The sequence below is a fragment of the Dermochelys coriacea genome, chromosome 3 (assembly GCF_009764565.3).
Source record: "Dermochelys coriacea isolate rDerCor1 chromosome 3, rDerCor1.pri.v4, whole genome shotgun sequence".
Classification (NCBI taxonomy): domain Eukaryota; kingdom Metazoa; phylum Chordata; order Testudines; family Dermochelyidae; genus Dermochelys; species Dermochelys coriacea.
The window spans coordinates 75,657,959-75,678,075 of record NC_050070.1 but is presented as its reverse complement, the minus strand read 5'-3'; the positions used below and the strand labels follow the sequence as shown (position 1 = coordinate 75,678,075).

Here is a 20,117-nt window from a genome sequence, read left to right as displayed (position 1 = left end):
TTGGTCTAGGATTGGGTTCATTTACTGATTGGCCCTTTTACTTATCTATGGAAGTGATAGCTGCAGTGATTTCTAGTCAGCCTTCCCAGAATAAACACTAAATATTCATAACTTGATTAATGAATAATCTGAATAAGCATAGCCTATTTATGTTCATGAGTGAACAAGATTTATTTAGAACAATTTTAAGAAAAAAGTGTTCTCTCAGACGATTGCTAAATGATCTGTATTTTTAGGAGTCATGCAGAAAAAGTGCATGCAGCCAGTTGGGTTTTTGGGAGGTTTTTTGGCCGAGGCTTGTTAGTCACGCATCTATACCATACCCGTAAGAATCAGGAATAGCGAACTAAATTATTGTTTTTTTTTTAAATATACCATTTACGCAGGATTTTCACTCTTGAGTAAAAATGTACTATCTTTTATATGTTTTGGCCGGTTTTTTGAAAGATTTTACTGTGAGGACACATATCTTGAAGTGCTGTCTGTTTTATCTCTTTTGCTCTGTAGAGATGTCTTTCTGTTTTTATAAATAATTTTAAAAAGACACAGTTTTCTGTTTCATCGCTGGGCATTGACCAGTTTGTCATTTTCTGCCACCAAGAAAGGGAAGTCTGCTTCCCATTTGGTTATTGCTAAATGAATTTGAGTGTTTTAAGGGAGCATAGATGTTAGAGGAGCTCTCATTTCTCATAGGCATTAGTGTGAATTCCTTTTGTAATATGGCCACTTCCTGGGTAAAGATAGACCTTCCTGAACAGAGGAAATCTATCAAGTGGCCTTTTAGCATTCCACACACAGCTTCACGTGCCTCCATTATCTGGATGTTGGACCTTCCTCTGATGCAGTTTAAAAATCATATTGTAAACAAATTACATTCTCTATCAATTTTACTAATACTACCTCAAATAACTTAAAGTGAAATATATTTTAAAAATCAAATATTTTGCTAAGTGTGGGTGAAATTCTGGCCTCATTTCAGCCAGTGGCAAAACTCCCATCAGGGTGGATTTGATTTAAATTCAAATCCAAAAATTCAAATTTAAATTCAAATTGATTTAAATCACTAGTCAGGAAGATTTGATTCAATCATGGATTTCTACATAAAAGTGCATTCTTGTTGGTTGTTATAACTTTATTACATAGTCTTAAACTCAGAGATAGATGTAGGTTTCATTTTTAGAAGGTACACACTATACATTTTTAAAGTGATTTATTTTGAAAACTTTTCAGATTAGTTTTACAGCTGTATCAGAAAATGAATGATTGGTTATTTTATTTACCAAAGGTAATTGAAGCAGATATTTATGAAATCACTGGAAGGTGAACTATCTCCAATTCAACAGGTTAATCATTTAATATTTGGAGGATTTTCTTGCTGTGCTGTATTAGGAGAACATCACCACCAGACATTTTAAATTGTTTTATTTAACTAAAACAACTACGTTATGTATTCTGGATTTTTTTTCTTCAACACCAAACATATAATAATTTAACAAAACAAGCCTATAAATTTTTGAATTTAGTTAAACATTCAAGTTTTTTAAAATCAGGTTTGTTTTTGTTAAAATTGCTTAACTAAAATAGTTAAATGAAATATTAAAAAAAAATTAAATCGACTTCATGTCAGCTAGGTCAACATGAGAAACTTAAAATATTGGCTTCCGCAGCTAACTCACTCATCTTCACCTTCATTTTCCTGTTTCTTCATAATCTGGAAAAGAAAAACAAGCTTTCCTGCTTTTTCTGGTCCCAAACGGTTTCTCAATTTGGAACGATTAGTCCAAAGGAAGAAAATATTCTTTCTACACCGACAGAAGAAGCTGCTGCTGTTAAAAGTGAGATTATCACTTCAACACTCTCTGAATCCAAATGCTAAAGTGACTTCCACCAGTTCACTGGTGTGACTTTCTTTAAAACATCATCAGCAAACCTATTTCTTGATGGTTCACCCTTAGCTCTGAAGTTTATTATAATTAGCATTATGGAGGGATGATTGCTGGATGTCCATGTCATAGCCAACTCCTCTTCTTCAGCAGTTAAGGTTTGACCCTGGTACCGAGTATTGAGAATATTTGCAAGAAAATGAGCTGAAGATAGTGCTTGTCCCATTTGTTATTTTTAATGCTTGTAATTTAACTCTGTTATTACATATTTCTCTTTTTAAGATCTCACTCAGATCCTTCCAAATTTCAACAGCGTCAGCAATAAAACAGCTATTTCCCTGCATTTTGTTCAAGGCTACAGAAATAGGCTTCAGGGTACTCAGCATGTGTTCAACATTTCTCTTAAGCCCAATGCTGAGAACTTTGGCTGTGAGAGTGCCATCTATTTTTTCAGGATTTTGTTCACAAACTGTCATCAGATTAGGCCAGTCCTTGATATAGTACTCAAAACAGTCCACTGCTGAGTTCCATCGCATGTCTTGTGGGAGACTTAGTTTGTTTCCTTCCACTTTTTTCAGAGCAGCTGCTGCAAAGTTGTTGTTATAGAAGTATTTTGCAGCTTCAACAACATTAGGCTTTATTTCTGAAACACTGAAGTGTTTGGCTAGGAGGTACACTGCAACAGTATGTTATTAGCTTGGGACTCTCTTCTAAATAATTTCATCTCATCTGGGATACATTTGCAGCATTGTCTGTGACCAAGCTTCGTATTAGACATTTGAATTTTTTTTCACAGTTTGTTATAGCTTTTACTGCTGCTACTTGTAAGTGTTCTGATGTGTGTGCATTTCCTGATGTCTCAATTGTTTCTGTAAGGAAGACATTCCCTTCTTCTATTGTCACACAAGCACATACAACAGGATCATTGTGGACATTGCTCCATGCATTAAGATTCAGGTTAATAATTTTACCGTCTAGACCTTTTGCACACTGCTCAGTTCCTCTTTCATACACTTTATCCAGCAGTTTGCCTGCGACATCTGCTCTGTTGGGTGAACTGTATTCTGGTCTTAATGACTGAACCATGTTAATGAAGTGTAGGTTCAACTTCTCAATCATACGGAAAGGAGAGTTTGTTGCATGAACAAACTGGGAAATTTTTTTATCAATTACGTCTTTTTGTAATCTGCTGGTTCTTACCACAAACTTATCTATGGTTGTTTCTGGATGATGGAGATTTTTTTTTTCTTTTTGCTACAGTTGATATACTGTGGCTATATGACATACATGATGTAACTGAAACACTATCATTGGCAGATAACTCTGAAACTATAGAAAATGATGGTGATCTTGAAAGTGGATAGTCTTCAGAATCCTGTATGTTGAGGATGGCTTCTCCTAAACAAAATAAGTCAATGCAGTTATTTAATTATGATTACCATACTGCTCATTTAGTATTACTCATTGCATTCATTGACACTCAGTAGTACTTTAAAAGTAAAATTGTAAAAGGAAGATATGCCTATTTCAGCTATTTATTTTTTTATCACAACTGCATCTAAAATGATAGAACCATAGAGTAACAACTATATTTTTTGCTCAAACATGAGAATTCAAGAATAGTCTAGAAGGAAGACTGGCAGTCCTTAAGAAAGAAATATGAAATAAAAAAGTTTACCAACCTGAAGATCCTGCATATTCAGACATGTTCCTTTCATCATCTTCAACGCAGTTTCCTCCTGAGAAGGAACACTTCTCATGATGTTGTTTCATTCGGGCAACCAGGCCTTGCATTTCTTTGTTGCACTGTTTGCATTTTGCACGCATGCCTGTCTTACCCACAGGTAGAGGAACTTCATTAAAATATTCCCAAACTGAGTCTCTTTTACAGCTTGCTGCCATTATAGGTTTTCCCTTCTAGTGAGAGAATGGTATGGTAGATAGCAAATCAAAGAAGGCTACACTCAGAAAGACCTCAAGACTTCTGGAATATGCTGCTCAAACAGTTTCACTTTTGTTTCTACTGCCTGTCCCTCCCTCCTCACATTTATCTCCAAACTTCTTTTCATTGTCCAGGTATATTCTGCCTACAGCAATCTTCTGTTCATTCAACTTTTTGAAACTTTGCACTTTTAGAGAAGGTAAGGGATTGACTCTGTACACAAATTTGCAGAGGGACAATAGGGTTGAAGTCTGTTATTTCTCACCTCTATATTTTATTTATTTAGTTTAAAACTTTTTTACTGTTAACAAGCATGTTACCTCTGGGGAGACAAATCATCAGTTTGAGAAATGCAAAACTAAGCATCTCTGATGGTATCTTCTAGACTGAGCACTGAGTCCCATTGGGTAGATAGAAAGATTAACCTAAATAATCTATACAGAAGCCCCTGTAACCCCATAAAATTGGGTCCCTAATTCATGAACTATTGGAAGTCATTTACAAAACTTTTCTTAAACATTACATGAATGTCTCATACTATAGAATTAGAATTTATAATCCCTATTCCATGATGAGATATTTTGAGCTATAATGTATTTTAATTAAAGCTATCTTTAGATAGTTTTTTCCTCAAAAAGCATTTTATCAAAAAAAAATCCAAATAAAAAAAAATCTGATTTTTTATTTGTTTGTTGTTTTTAAATCATTGCTTTTTATCCACCGTGACTCGCACTGACTTCTGTGGGGCCAGGATTTCATCCTATGTAATTTAAATTGACAGTGTTCCTCTAAAATAACCATACATAAATGATTTTTAAGAAACGTTCTTTGTTTATACTTTGATCAGTTAAACAGGTAAGTATTCTGGAAGTCGTTATTTTAAAATGTAAGGGTCTAGAAAAAATGGAATAATTTAAGAAATCTGACTAAAGCAAACTTTATTGTCATGAGATGATAGAATGCTTCAGGCACGTGAACATCCTGAGGCAAAGCTGATAGTAATTTAACTTATTGATAATGTCCATTAGGGTTACAGAAGAATATCATAACTGTTTCACTTCAGAGTATTACAGAAAATAACTAAACTCCTATAATTTGGGTAGAAATAAAGGGGGGAGGGGAACTGAAATGGAAAAAGGAGACACAGCAGGTATTAAAAAGCGAGATGAGTATTTGAATAATCTTTGATGTATCTATGCCAAAATGACAAGTATGGCGTGTCAGCAGGAAGAGACTATGAGAAGTCTTATAACATAAACAACATTATTATTCAGTTGGTGTTAGAGACATAGTAGATTAATTCACACAACTGGAATGTCCGTGTAGATGGACATGACCTGCTCAGGAAAGTAAGGCAAGGGATCAAGTGATGCTGTGAAATATATTAAGCTCTGTACATATGAACTGAGGTGAAAAAGGAAAAATCCCTCTGGATTAAAGGGACCTTATCAACTAAAAATTACATTTTGAAAATAGGTTACTTTATCTTTATGTGTTAGATTATTAAAGTGAAATAAGGGAAATATCTAATTTACATATTGGCCTTTATGCTCTGTTTACTTTTTAAATTTGTCTTGTACAATGAAAATCATTAAATTATTTATACTTTCAGTTCTTAGTGTTGCCATGTTTGCATTTCATGCACTGAAAAAAAGCCCACAAAATTGCTGACAGACGTAGGGACAGTTGTAGTACCTGTAATTACTTGCTTGTAAAGCTAGCATAGCCAAACACAGAACTGTCTGTGTTCTTGAATTCTAGGGACAACTTCTTTTGTTTCAGAGAGTAGAGGAAACATCTAAGGCTAGCTATTTTAGAGGTGGTATTGGTATTGGAAATGATGTATCATTTAGCTTAATTGTGTGTAGTGCAAATGGGTTTTTGTTTTTTAAGGAAAAAAATGATCCAGTGAACTTTTTTCAGCTTAATCCTGTTTTAAAACCTTAATGACACTCTGAAGAATTTGCATGAATATAAGGTATGCAAAAGTTTTTTGACTCTAGAAAGTTCAGGATTTTAATTACAAATCTGTGAATAAAAACTTTATTCTTAACAGTCAGAACAGAAATGATAAGAGTACCAAGGTTCTACCATGCCTAGTACGAAACAGCATTATAAAACTCTGGAAGCCAAGAGAGAAGTTGAAATGGGTGAAGTCATTGGTAAGGGTACATTTATGTCACGGAGATCACAGAAGTCATGGAATCCTTGGCTTCCAGAGACCTCTGTGACATTTTCTGCTTCAGTCCCAGGCTGAGGGACTGGAGCTGTCAGCCAGTGAGGGTCATGACAGGGTTCCAGCAACTGATGACAAGCCTCCTGAGAAGGCCCCCACAGGGCTCTAGTGACAGGCGACAGCCCTCGCTCGGGTGAGCAGCTGGGGATGTCCAGTTTTTTCTTCAGGAAATATGGCCACCCCGCAGTGCCCAGCCACCATAGGTGGGGGGGAGGGGTCCCCCCTGCAGCTCCCAACCAACATGATGGTGGGGGAAACCATGGAGCCGCAACAGTCTTGGGTGCTGGATCCCCCACTTCTTCAAGTGCTGTCCCTGTGGATGCTCCACTTCAGTGCATCCTGGTGCCATTGATTGGAGATTTTCAGTAGCAGTGCCTGGTCGGGCCGCACGTGCGCAGCAGCTGTCTCGCGGTGCCATTTGTGTCTCTCCAGTCTGTGCATGGCCCAACCCCCTCAGTTCTTCTCAACCGTCCTCGGCTGAAGACAGAGCTCAGGGCAGTGCGACAGCTTCTTCCCCTAGAGATAGAAAAATAGATAATTAGATAAAAATAGCTCCGTTAAAAATATTTTTCCTTAGATAAGTTAGTTAGTTAGTTGTTTGTTAGTTGGAAAACAAAATCTTAGTTTTTCTTTGTTTCCAAGTTCATGGCTCCCGCATGAACCATTAAAAAGGGTCCTGAGTGGACCAAAGCTTACTTTAGCCACGTCAAGCTCCCCTGGCTTCAAAAGATGTGGCTCTTTCAAGGAGGCTATGCCACACTCTGGGCACTCCCTCTGCATCAGATGCCTCACGGAGACGCACATATCATCCAAGTGCATCCACTGCAACAATTTGAAGGCGAGAGCCAGACGCGACCGGGATCTATGCTTCAAAATGATCCTAATGGAGAAATCACTACAACCTTGATCTGAGAAGGACACCCAGAAGCCTTCTCCTAAGTGCTCTCCAACTCAGTCTGAACCGACCATGAGCACAGCTCCACCCTCTCAAGAAAAGAGGAAGAGAGTCTCTACCTTTCCTCAGAGAGAACCTCACAGAAAGAAATAGTCCCCTGTGAGGTCATTGCTAGTGGTGCTGATGGTCCCGAGAGTCAGTACCTACAACTTTCCCAGGACCTCCAGCATTGGACGTACCGCTCATAGGAACAGGGAGTCGAGACCGCAAACATGCTGTCTCTCCTCCTTGGCATCAACAGTACTGACGCCCATGTTGGCGATGGTGCCGGCCATACAACCTCCACCGGTGTCGACGCATGTCTCAGCGCCACCACCTCCCTCGGCTGCATTGCCTCCCCCAGCACCCACAGACAGCACCGCAGTGGGGCCACTGGCCCTGACAAAGGCGAAAGAGAAGATGCCTAGACACCCAGCATCTACTACTAAGACATCGGTACTGCACTCACCAGCACTGCAACAATTCCTGACTCAGAAGGACATCACTGTTGCGATGGTGCCAGAATCACCTCTCCTCGGCACTGAGGAATCACCTATCACACAACCGACTTCGTCTATGACACCATCAATGTTTAGTGACAGTGACGATGAGGACCAAGAGGAGGGAGTGTTTTCACCATAGGGCTCACCCACACCTCAACGAAAACCTACTGGAGGCACAGTGCGGCATAAAATCCACCAGACACAACCTTACTATCCATGGTACGAACCCCCAGGGATGGGTCCTCATATGGCATTCCCATTCCAGTGGTCACCATGGGACCTCTGGGCAGCATACAAAGCCCAATATGCTCAAACCTCCTCACCGCCTATGGTATAGCTCTGGTCTCCTTCTGTATCCCCAGGGCCGACAACATCAGTAGCCACGGAGGAGATGGGCAATGAATCAGAGGAAGAGACTGCCCCCGAAGTAGTGTCACCTGAACATAACTCTTCCTCTTCTCCAGATGAAGCCATCATGCAACCTCCACCTACCATGGCTGACAACTTTAAACAATTTTACAAGCTATTCAAACGCATAGCGGTCAGCCAAGACATCCCTCTAGAAGAAGTCCAAGAGTACCAACACAAACTATTAAAAATTCTACAATCATTTTCTACATCAAAAATTGCCCTAACCATAAACAATACCATCCCCGAGCCTGCAGAAACAGTATGACAGACCCCAGCCACCACCCCACCAACAAGCAAAAGGGCGGACCTTAAATATTATGTTCCAGCCAAGGGCATAGACTTCCTGTTTGCCCATCCACAACCAAATTCTCTAGTGATGGAAGCAGCAAACCACCAGGCCAAACAATCCCAACACCACTCGACGCCACAGGATAAAGACCACAAGCATCTAGACCTCTTAGGTCGCAAGGTCTACACCTCCTCAATGCTACAGTTCCTCATTGCCAACTACAGTGCCCTCTTGGCTAAATATGACTCTGACAATTTTGGGAAACTCTGAGTTTACTGCAGACATACCAGAAGACAGGAGAGCACAATTTAAATCGGTCCTGATCGAGGGATAATTGGTGACCGATGGCCTTACAGGGCTTCCTGGACAGCACCAATTCTGCAGCCCTTACCACAGCTACAGCGATAGTGATGCGCAGATTTGTAGCTGCTACCATCTGGCATACCAAAAGAGCTCCAAATAAAGGTCAAGGACCTATTTTTCAATAAGGACAAACTGTTTTCGGTTAAAACCGATGAAGTCCTATGAAGGACTCTCTAGTGACCCTTCGTACACTTGGCATATATACACCACCCCTAAAAAGGAAGCGGTACCATACTAACAAAACAGGGATACTCAATATACCTGCCCTCAATCCAGGCCTTATGAGAGGGGCAGACACAGAAATAGACCATCTCAGTGCCAGCAGACACAACCACAACAAGCAGTGTCCCAACCATCAGGGAACAAACCACAGTTTTGAAGGCTTGGTTGAGGGTCTGAGGGTCTGAATGACCTCCCCTTAACACCAGCACCTACCTGTCCATTTGGTCACCGCCTACAGCATTTTTACCAAGCGTGGGAGCATATTACACAAAAGACCGTTGTGTCTTAGAAGTAGTTCATTCAGGCTATTCCATCCCTTTTACTTCTTGCCCCCCTGCCATCCCTCTTCAGGGACCGTTCTCGCGAGCATCTTCTAAGACCGGAAGTAGATCGTCTACTACAGCTAGGGGCCATGAAATCAGTACCAACGCAATACAGAGGGGGAAGAGTTTTTATTCTCACTATTTCTTGACCCAGAAGAAAAGTGGTGGATGGAGACTGATACAAGACCTATGAAAACTCAACAAATTCGCACACTCCCAAAAATTGAAGGTGGTTACCTTAGGTACAATAATCCCAGCGCTGGAACAGGGCAACTGGTTTTCAGCCCTCAACCTGCAAGATGCATATTTTCACATCTCAATACATCCGGCTCATAGACAATTCCTCCAATTACAGTGGGACATGACCACTTCCACTACAGAGTGCTCCCATTTGGACTGTCCACTGCACCGAGGGTGTTCTCCAAAACTCTTGCAGTAGTTGAAGCTCACCTGTGCGAACAATGGATCATATTTTTCCCATACCTAGATGATTGCCTTATCAAAGGACACTCGTACACAGAGACAGAAACAATCACACAACTGATCATCAATCTCTTCCAGAGTCTGGGGTTGCAAATTAACTTTCAGAAGTCCACATTGATACACACAACTAGAATTCATCGGGGCACACCTGTACTCTACTCAAGTCAGCTTCACTACCTCATGCCAGATTCTTAGCCATCAAACATTTCATAGAACCGTATCCATCTGTCCATGAATCGAGGCACAGACGTGCCTACAATGACTAGGACACATGGCCGCACCATGTTCACAGTAAAACACTGCATGCGATGTCTCCAGGGCTGGCTGCATTCAGTATACAAACCAACCAAACACAGTCTCAACATGATGGTAACACCACCGACCAAGGTTTTAGCATCCCTGCAATGGTGGACAAGATGAGAGAACATCTGCATAGGGGTTCCCTCTCACCACAAACCTTCTTCAGTCACAACAGATGCCTCCCTACTGGGCTGGGGGGCACACCTGGACCACCACACGACACAAGGCAATTTGTGTGATGACAATGTTGCATGAATGTTCTACATCAACAGACAAAGAGGGACCCAATCCCACTCCCTGTGCACCAAAGCCATGAGACTATGGAACTGGTGTATCCAGCACCACATTGACATCTCAGCTTCTTACTTACCAGGATGCCGAAACACCACAGCCGACACATTAAGCAGATGATTCTCACAAGAGCACAATGGGAACTGAATCCTAGTGTCTTGCAATGGATATTCTATCAATGGGGGTTCCCATCTATCAACTTAGCAGCCTAACTGTTATCAAGTTTTTAGTAGGCATCACAGCAAAGGAGAGTTTTGAGAATGGATTTGAAAGTGGATAATGTGGTGGCTTTGCAGATGTTTATGGGGAGTACCTCCCAATCATGTGGGATAGCAGAGGAGAAAGCATGAAGGATTTTGTTTGAAAAATTAACAAGTGGGTAGACAGGCGAGCACTGAGAGTTCAACAGTGAATGGAAGATAATAGGTAAAGGTTCTTATTAACTGTGAAGGCCTTCGCAAAAAGAAAAGGAGTACTTGTGGCACCTTAGAGACTAACAAATTTATTAGAGCATAAGCTTTCGTGAGCTACAGCTCACTTCATCGGATGCATCCGATGAAGTGAGCTGTAGCTCACGAAAGCTTATGCTCTAATAAATTTGTTAGTTTCTAAGGTGCCACAAGTACTCCTTTTCTTTTTGCGAATACAGACTAACACGGCTGCTACTCTGAAACCTGTGAAGGCCTTGAAAGTGAATACAAGTTGATGCTATAGAGAAGAGGGAGCCATTGGGGACATTCAGAGAAGAAAGTAATGTGCTCTAAGTGACGGGCCAGGAAAATGATTTTTGTAGCAGCATTGTAAACGGATATGAGCCGGGTAAGATTGCAATGATATAGACCCAATATTACATGCAGACAGTAAAATGGTTAATAATGCAGAAAAGGCAGAAGCAGAGTGTTCAATAAATAGTTCTCTTCAGTATTTGGAAAGTAGGATGAGGTACGAGGTACTCATATCATATGAGGACAATAAAGTATTTTTCAATCCAGTAGTAAACAAGGAAAATGTTAAATATCATTTCCTTATAGATAAACATTTCTAAATCATCAGGCCAGTACAGCTTGCACCCACCATCCTAAAAGAGTTGGCTTTGTAAGTGTGAAAGGGGGGTTGGTTTTATGAACTTGCCTTGGTGCCAGTAAGATTTTAAAGCTGAAATCTAACAAACTACATTTGCCAATTTTATAAGAATTAACGCCAATATTAGAATGTAGTCTAATAAGATAAACCCTCTTTAGTGAATCCAAGGAGCATTAGTTTACTAATTTAACACTAGGTTCTTTTTAGGTCAACTTTCATGTTGAACAGTATTTCTCAGATGAGGACACTTAGCTATTCTTAACTAGTCAACAATTTATTAATTTACCAAGAATCATATCCGTTCACCAGTCAAGCTACAATCAGCAGTTCGCCAGTCAAGATACAACCAATGTTCTAGATATGTACTGAGTACGCCAAGACAGTCCCATAAAGCAATTGCTATAGACTAGGATTGAGCTGATAAATTATAGGCTCAGCAGGAACAATCCAGATCACTACTGGCACTCTTAAGAGTGTGGTCCCTGCTATTTGAATACAGGGAGTCCTCAGACTTACGACACAATTCATTTCTCAGAATTGTATTGCAAGTCGAAACGGCTTTTCCCATAGGAATCAATTGTATGAAAGGGGGATTGGTTCCTGAACCAAGGCTTGATATGCTATTTTCACCACAATAACCCAGATTTTTGTACTAAATGAATTATAGATTACTAATGTTGCAATGTCAATGTATTTACTGTACACTGTATTTTGTAAACAGCATTCAAATAAACATATAAACTCACACATGCTGCTCAGAACACTGGCATCACAGGCTCAGAAAACCAGGGGAATGGCACACATGCTGAGCCTCAGCCAATCACTGTTCAAGCTTTCTGATTGGTTGAGCCCGGGGCTGGGAGCCAATCAAAAACAAGTGGCAACCCTTTGTGGCAACAAGCTACCCTGCTGACCCGAAGCTAATCAGAAGTGACCCATTCCAGCTCCATACCAGTATTGTATAACACAACCAGGAAGTGATTTCAAGCAAACTTTATGCAAACTGAGTGTCATAAGGGTGAAACAAGCATCGTAGGGGCAAAACGGGCAGTCAATTGAAAAGGGTCGTAAGTCTGAAGACTTCTGGTAGTTTGATAGTTTAAATTTGTCCCTTTCCTATCAAAGGAATCACTTAAAATTGATTTCTCTCTCTCAAGCCAGCTTGCCTGGACTTATAAAGGAGAGCATGCATACAGAATTAGTTAGTTCTAAAGTATGGTTACTTGAGGTCTCACTAAAGAGTGTAAATTCAACAAGACAACCTTTAGTTATTTATATTGAAGACAGAAGGAGAAATACAGTCATTAAAATGAAATCTCACCACTTCTCCTTATCCTGGTAACCCTGCAATAGGGGAATAGTCCTCTCCATAGGGCTTGCCTGGGCATCAATTGTAGTTCTGGATTTTGTAGGTTCAGCCAACTCTGGGGTCCCACATGGATGGTGACCTTCGTTTTGTAGACCTTGATTCCAAAATGCAACCCTCCAATTTCTGTTAGACACTCATCAACTGAGTGATCAGATTTCTGCTCTGTTTCTCTGCTGCTTCCATCAATATCCAGTAGATGGCATTGGTGTGGAACAAATTTGTTCAATCATATTCTTATCGGAGGGTGTTTGGTTGATTCATTTCAAAAATTGTATTTCAGCACTAGCCCGCATTAATTGCAATTTCCCCCTTTTTAAACCGTTTATTTTCATTCAGAGTTTTGCCCTAGTCAGGTGTCCACTTCTCTTAATGTTCTCTTTTCTTCTTGCACCATACAACTCATGCCACTCCTACAGGGAAACACTCATTCAGGAAAAAAACAAAGACCCCTACTAAACCTACTGGACATGGTCCATACGTTCTTTGATTGTACTAAACATTTCACATTATTTAAGTCTCACAACAGAAGATCAACATAGAGAGAGAGAGATCTGACTGACAAGGCAAACAAATGCATAGTTTGGGGTGAAGGCAAGGTGGTTTGGATTTCTTGGGGTAACAAGCAGTTAGACCAATGTGATCTTCAGTTTTCTGGGTTTTACAGCTCAGTTTCTCCCACCCATCTCTCGATCCACTTGCATTGTACATTGGGCCACTTTGTCCAGGAAAGCAGGTATTACTTTGTTTGGTATCCTTTTGAGACTTTTTTTCAGCTACATTGCGTGGGAGAAAGAGACTTCATCCGTATGTAAATTATGAGAGAGTCATGCCTATAGTATTCTCTTTTAGCTCGCTTTTTGGTCTCTCTTACTGGGGAGTGAAACTCATAACCTTAGCTGATCTGTCGGTCCTTAGACAAAGTGTCTCACATGATGTGAATCGTTTTCTCACTGTCTTTACTACTTAGGTGGAGTTCAGTAGTAGGTGGGTCCTATTTGGGGATAAACAGAGGTGGATAATTTTTCTTGAGGGACATAAGGAAGTAATATTTATCAATCATTCAAGGCATACGTGTTATCGATACTCCTTACAGTTGATAAGATGTCTGGCCTGCTGATCTTAATTTTTAATAGATCTTGGAGTACCTTGGCTATTCCAGGACATTGGAAGAGTGCTAATGTTGTGCCAGTGCTCAGAATGACTAGCAGGATGACCCGGGTAACTATAGGCTGGTTAGCCTCAAATCAGTCCTGGAAAAAATACAGTTATGAACACCAAAGTTCTGAACTGACCAGTCAACCTCACAACTCATTTGAAACTGGAAGTATGCAATCAGGCAGCAGTAGAAACCAAAGAAAGAAAATACAGTACAGTACTGTGGTAAACATAAACTACTGAAAAAATAAAGGGAAAGTATTAAAAAAAAATTGACAAGGTAAGGAAATTGTTTCTGTACTCATTTCATTTAAACTAAGATGGTTAAAAGCTGCATTTTTCTCCTGCATAGTAAAGTTTCAAAGCTGTAGTAAGTCTATGTTCAGTTGTAAACTTTTGAAAGAATAATCGTAACATTTTGTTCAGTGTTAGGAACGTTTCATAGTTGCGAACAATCTCCATTCCCAAGGTGTTCGTAACACTGAGGTTCTACTGTAGTGGAAAAGCTGATACAATATTCAATTGATAAAGAATTACAGGATAGGAATATAATTAATCAGTCAACATGATTTTATGGAAAATAAGTCTTGTCAAACCTGGTTTCATTCTTTGACCCTACAAGTTTGATTAATAAAGATAACTCCTTAGATGTGATGTATTTAAACGTTTGTATGGCATTTGACTTAGTACTGCATGGCATTCTGATTAAACAATTAGCACTATACAATATCAATAAAGCACTCATTAAATGGATTAAGATCTGGCTAATGGCAGATCTCAAAGAGTAGTTGTCAGTGGGGAGTCATCATCAAATGAGAGTGTTTCCAGTGGAGTTCTGCAGAGATTGGTACTAAACCTGATGCTATTCAACATTATCATAAATGATGGGAAAGTAAATATAAAATCACTGCTGATAAAATTTGTGGATGAAAAAGATTGGTGGAGTGGTAAATGAGGACAAGGCAGTCATACAGAGCAATCTGGATCGCTTGGTAAGCTGGACTTATTCAAACAAAATGTATTTTAATGCAGCTAAATGCAATGTTATACATCTAGGTACAAGGAATGCAGGCAATCCCTATGGAATGGGGACTGTGTCCTGAAAGCATTGATTCTGAAAAGGGTTTAGTGGTCATTATGGACAAACATCTCAACATGTGCTCCCAGTGCAGTTCTTTGGCAAAAATGGCTAATGTGATCCATGGATGTATAAATAGAAATAGTGAATAGAAAAGAAGTTGTTTTACCTCTGTATGTGGCACTGGTGAGACTGATACTGAAATAGTGCATACAATTTTGGTGTCCAAATTTTAAAAAGGATGTTGAAAAATTAGAGGGTTCAGAAAAGAATCACAAAAATTATTTAAGAGTTGGAGAAAATGTCTTTCAATGAAAGACAAAGAACTCAATCTGTTTAGTTTATCAGAAAGAAGACTGAGAGGTGACAATTACAGTGTATAAGTATCTTCACAAGGAGAAAATAGTGGGTACTAAAGAGCTCTTTAGTAGAAGGCACAACAAGAACCAGTGGCTGGAAGCTAAAGCTAGACAAATTCAAATAGAAAATTAAGCATTTTTTAGCCATGAGGGTTAAACTGGAACAAACTACCAAAGGAAGCAGTGGATTCTCCATCTTTTGATGTCTTCAGATCAAGAATGGATGCCTTTCTAGAATATATGCTTCAGTCATACAGGTTATTGGTCTCAATACTGAGATAACTGGGTGTAATTAAATAGTCTGTGATATATCACGGAAGTCGAATGAGATGATCTAATGGCCATTTTTGGCTTTAAACTCTATGAATCTATGACATAGTCCTAGAAAAGCCTACTAGCTATTCTTATTTTTCAGTCATCAGTGTTGAATATGCTAGGTGGTTGTTTCTCATCACAACTGTGAAGGAAGCCAGGGAGTTCAAGTGTCCTGTTGTTTAGTATGCTTGGGGCATGTCCCCCGGATCCTGCTTCTCTTAAGTGTCCAGCTTCTTAAGTACCATAGGCAGTTTTAGCAAAAAATAAAAATAAATCCTACTTAAGCCAACACCTGTTCAGTGGCAACAGTATGAGCCTTGTTGTTGAAAAGGCTCTGATAACTTAAAGCATTTTTCCACTATATCAAGTAAACACGTTCAGGAGACTTTAATTGGCTTGGTGCTAAAAATGTCTGAAGCTATGGTAGCCCTGGAACCCTGACCTGGGGTATTCTATCTGCTACCCAAGATCCATAAACTGGAAATCCTGGATGCCCCATCATCTCAGGCATTCGCACCCTGACAGCAGGATTGTCTGGCTATGTAGACTCCCTCTTCAGGCCCTACGCTACTAGCACTCCCAGCTATCTTCGAGACACCACTGACTTCCTGAGGAAACTACAATCCATTGGTGATCTTCCTGAAAACACCATCCTGGCCACTATGCATGTAGAAGACCTCTACACCAACATTCCACACAAAGATGGACTACAAGTCGTCAGGAACAGTATCCCCGATAACATCACAGCAAACCTGGTGGCTGAGCATTGTGACTTTGTCCTCACCCATAACTGTTTCACATTTGGGGACAATGTGTACCTTCGAATCAGTGGCACTGTGATGGGTACCCGCATGGCCCCACAGTATGCCAATATTTTTATGGCTGACTTAGAACAACGCTTCCTCAGCTCTCGTCCCCTAATGCCCCTACTCTACTTGCGCTACATTGATGACATCTTCATCATCTGGACCCATGGAAAAGAAGCCCTTGAGGAATTCCACCATGATTTCAACAATTTCCATCCCACCATCAACCTCAGCCTGGACTCCCCACTGTATTTTCCACTGAATGAATATATCCGATGAAGTGAGCTGTAGCTCACAAAAGCTTATGCTCAAATAAATTTGTTAGTCTCTAAGGTGCCACAAGTACTCCTTTTCTTTTTGCGAATACAGACTAACACGGCTGCTACTCTGAAACCTGTTGTTTTTGACAGTGTTCTAAAATTTCCACAGAAACCTATATTTTTAATTCATATAATATGTGCTTTTTACAGGTTCCTGAAAGTTTGTGGCTCTGAACTAGTGCGCCTTGAATTGGCTTGTGGCCATTTCCTCAATGAGACTTGCTTAGAGGTCATTGCTGAGATGTGTCCAAACCTTCAGGAATTAAATCTCTCCTCCTGTGATAAACTACCACCTCAGGCTTTCATCCACATTGCCAAAGCATGCAGTCTTAAGCGTCTCATCCTTTATCGAACAAAAGTAGAGGTAGGAACAACTATTTTTAACTTTTACAATAATTATTTTGATTCCTGCTAAAATTGTAAATGTTTTAATTAAGTTAACAAATTAAAATCATACGAATAATGCAAATAAAAACTGATATATTTTGTATTTACCAAGGTAGTTTCTGGATTTTTAAAAAATGGTAGAAATTTACTTTTTTGATCACTTTATAATCCATATACAAAACTGGTGGTCTTTCCTGACCTTTAAAAAAAAAAAGTGTCCTATTGAAGTCTTAGTAACAACTCCTTATAGTAACAAAATATACGGGAGTGCTACTACTACATTTCAAAATATTCAGACCATTAATTACAAACTGCAATTGACAAAATAAATGAGCAAATCACATTTTGCGATGTACCAATCTTGTTTAGTAACTAATTTGCTAATTATCAAAAATCACTTATCTAGAATGAGTTACTAATTAGTAAAGTTCTACGGTATTTTTTTTATTGTCAGGTATTTATTTTAGGTATTGGACCTGAAATATTTTTAGACAGAGTTTTCACATATAATTATTCCTATTGCAGTTGAGTAGTTCTGTAAAGTAAACAGTGCAGTACCAACATCGCCTAATTTGTGTTATTTCCCAAAACAAAGGTAGTGTCACATTTTTTAGGGCCTATATCACTGTCTTTTTATGTTTGAGATTCTCTAAGTCAGAACTCATTTTCTAGTCTGATTCTGACACTGTGACGCTGTGCTGCTTCTTATTCACACCACATTGTAAGGTTATAATCTAGCTCTTTAGCAATACCCCTTAAAACAGTGTGACCTTAACCCAAGAGACCAGTTTAAGCAGCTAAGCATGCACAGCATTCCAAGTTGCGCTATGTTTTGAGCATTGTAATGAACAAATGAGAGAGAAGGAAGGTGTGCGGGGGAGAGAATTTGAACACACATGTATTTGTTCCAACTTGATCAAATTCATCCTTGGCATTAGACAGTGGAACTCCCCCTGAAGTCAGTAGTAGTGGTACCAGTTTATGGCAGAACTACATTTGACACCATTTGAATTTGTTCAAACTTGATTTTCTTCTACGAGAACTATAAAGCAAGCCATGCTTGAAGTTTGTAGCTTCAATTGTTTTTTAAATATTGCACTTGCATTACTCAGTTTGAGGAGAGGTGATAAGGAAAGGGCCACCAAAACGGAGGAGAAGAAGGGAATGAGCTAGCAAAGGGTGAGGTACTATTGTGGCTGTGCTATTTGCATCCAGCCAGAAGTGCAAGTTTCTCACCTCTAAACTGTATCAAATACAGCTAGGCTGGGAAGGATTAGATTTTCATTGGTAAATGTTGTTAAACGTTGATTTCACCATAAACACAAACTGACAAAAATATTTATATTGATGATAATCAAAAATTGCAGATAGGCAAAGAAAGAAAAATGCTGTTTGAGAATTTATTAGAGCTGGATTTAAGGATATTTACTTTGTATATTTTGACATGATATTGGCAATTTGAGTTTTAATGGTTATAAGGCTTTAATTTTTTGAATCTCAGCATTTATTGTCAATGAATAATTGACTGACACCCCTTGTTGCCTGACATCCCCATAATTTCCCACAACTGTAAAAATATGAATTAATACAAATAAAAAATGCTTTAAATGCATAATTTTATGCAACTGTGAATTTAAATAGATAAAAATAAGAAAAATGCTTAAGAATAAACATCGATGTTATCCTTCAAAATTATATTAAAAAACCCCAAATTTTGCCAAGCCTAAATACAGCATATTTATCTTGCGTGTGTGTCCCAGGAACCATGCGGCTTGTGTTAGTGTCCACTGCAAAGTCTCTGCATGAGCTATTAATTTTCCATTAAGGTGGTGTTGGAGACACTGAGGCTAATAATACTCAGTGACTCTAATATCTTCATTGAGGACATCTCTTCTGAGATAGTTCAGGATTTCGTAGCCACTATCCCAGGTAGTTTCTGGCTCAACTCATTTATCTGGTCACATTCTTGACTGGTGTATGCGTTTGGCAGTGGAAGTGGGACAAGTGAAAATTTTGGCCAGGTGTGGTATTCTGCAGTTTCAGGTTGCAGTCCTCCTCTTCATTTAGGACTTATTTTGATGGTCCATTCTTGGAGGTTAGTTGAACTCTGAGTGTTTCTGGATGGCTGTGAGGGGAGATATTTTACCAGCAAACTCAATCTTTTGATGGCTTACTTGGACAATATATTGATCTTTTGTCCTCAACCATTGATGAAATGCCCCTTAAACACTGTCACCCTCTAAGATTTGTCCCCACCCCACTCCCTTATTTAATGTACCCAGGAAGAGTTATGGATTGGGATGTCTACAGAATACTGACAACATCTAGTTCTATAGATCTTTCATCTGACCCAGCCAGTGTTTTCAAATGTTCTACCTAGTATTTTCAGTGGAGATTGGAACATGGATGAGGGTTCAGTGGCTTAAATTCCGTCTAGATAAAATGAGAGATGTTGGTAAATTGGGAGAAGGACTTACAAGATATGGCAGGGGTTATATCTGCCACTTTAAAGAAAGGTGTGTTCCCACTATTTATTACTACAGTCTGAGAGTAGTGTTGGACCCCTAGCTGCTGTTAGATGATCATTTAAGACTCTTGTATGTCTGATGAGGAGATACTAATACCTAACTCATATATAGCACTTTTCAGCCATAGAGATCTCAGTGCTTTAAATCCCCATTTTACATAGGTGGAAACAGAGGCACGGAAGTAAATTGACTTGCTTCTTGGTCACCAGGAGGCCAGTGGCAGAGCTGAGAATAGAATCCAGGTCTTCTGAATCCCAGTTCAGTGCTCTGTCCGCTAGGCCTCACTGCCTCTCTGAGATTGCAATAATTTATTTTGAATGCTGACCACTTGCATGATCCATACCTTTGTTACAATGTACTGAAGTAATATAATTTTACTGTATGTGGGACTACACCATATATCAACTCAGGAACTGAAGGTAGCGCAGAAAGCGGTTGCTCACTTGTTATGTGAAATTTCTTGCTCTGAGCTCATGATCTACACTGGCTGCCTGCTGGTTTATGGGTGGAGTTTAAAGTGGTATTTTTGATTTATAA

General features: G+C 39.4%; 1 protein-coding gene across 9 annotated transcripts in view; it reads left to right on the top strand.

Moving 5' to 3' along the window:
• The window catches only part of FBXL4 (F-box and leucine rich repeat protein 4), a 109,452-nt gene that overhangs the window by 46,819 nt on the left and 42,516 nt on the right, over positions 1–20,117 (top strand). For all 9 annotated transcript variants that reach the window (XM_038394670.2, XM_043510677.1, XM_043510683.1 and 6 more), the window contains one exon: positions 16,816–17,029. In XM_038394670.2, coding sequence (XP_038250598.1) covers positions 16,816–17,029 — 214 coding nt within the window. The remainder of the gene's footprint in view (positions 1–16,815; positions 17,030–20,117) is intronic.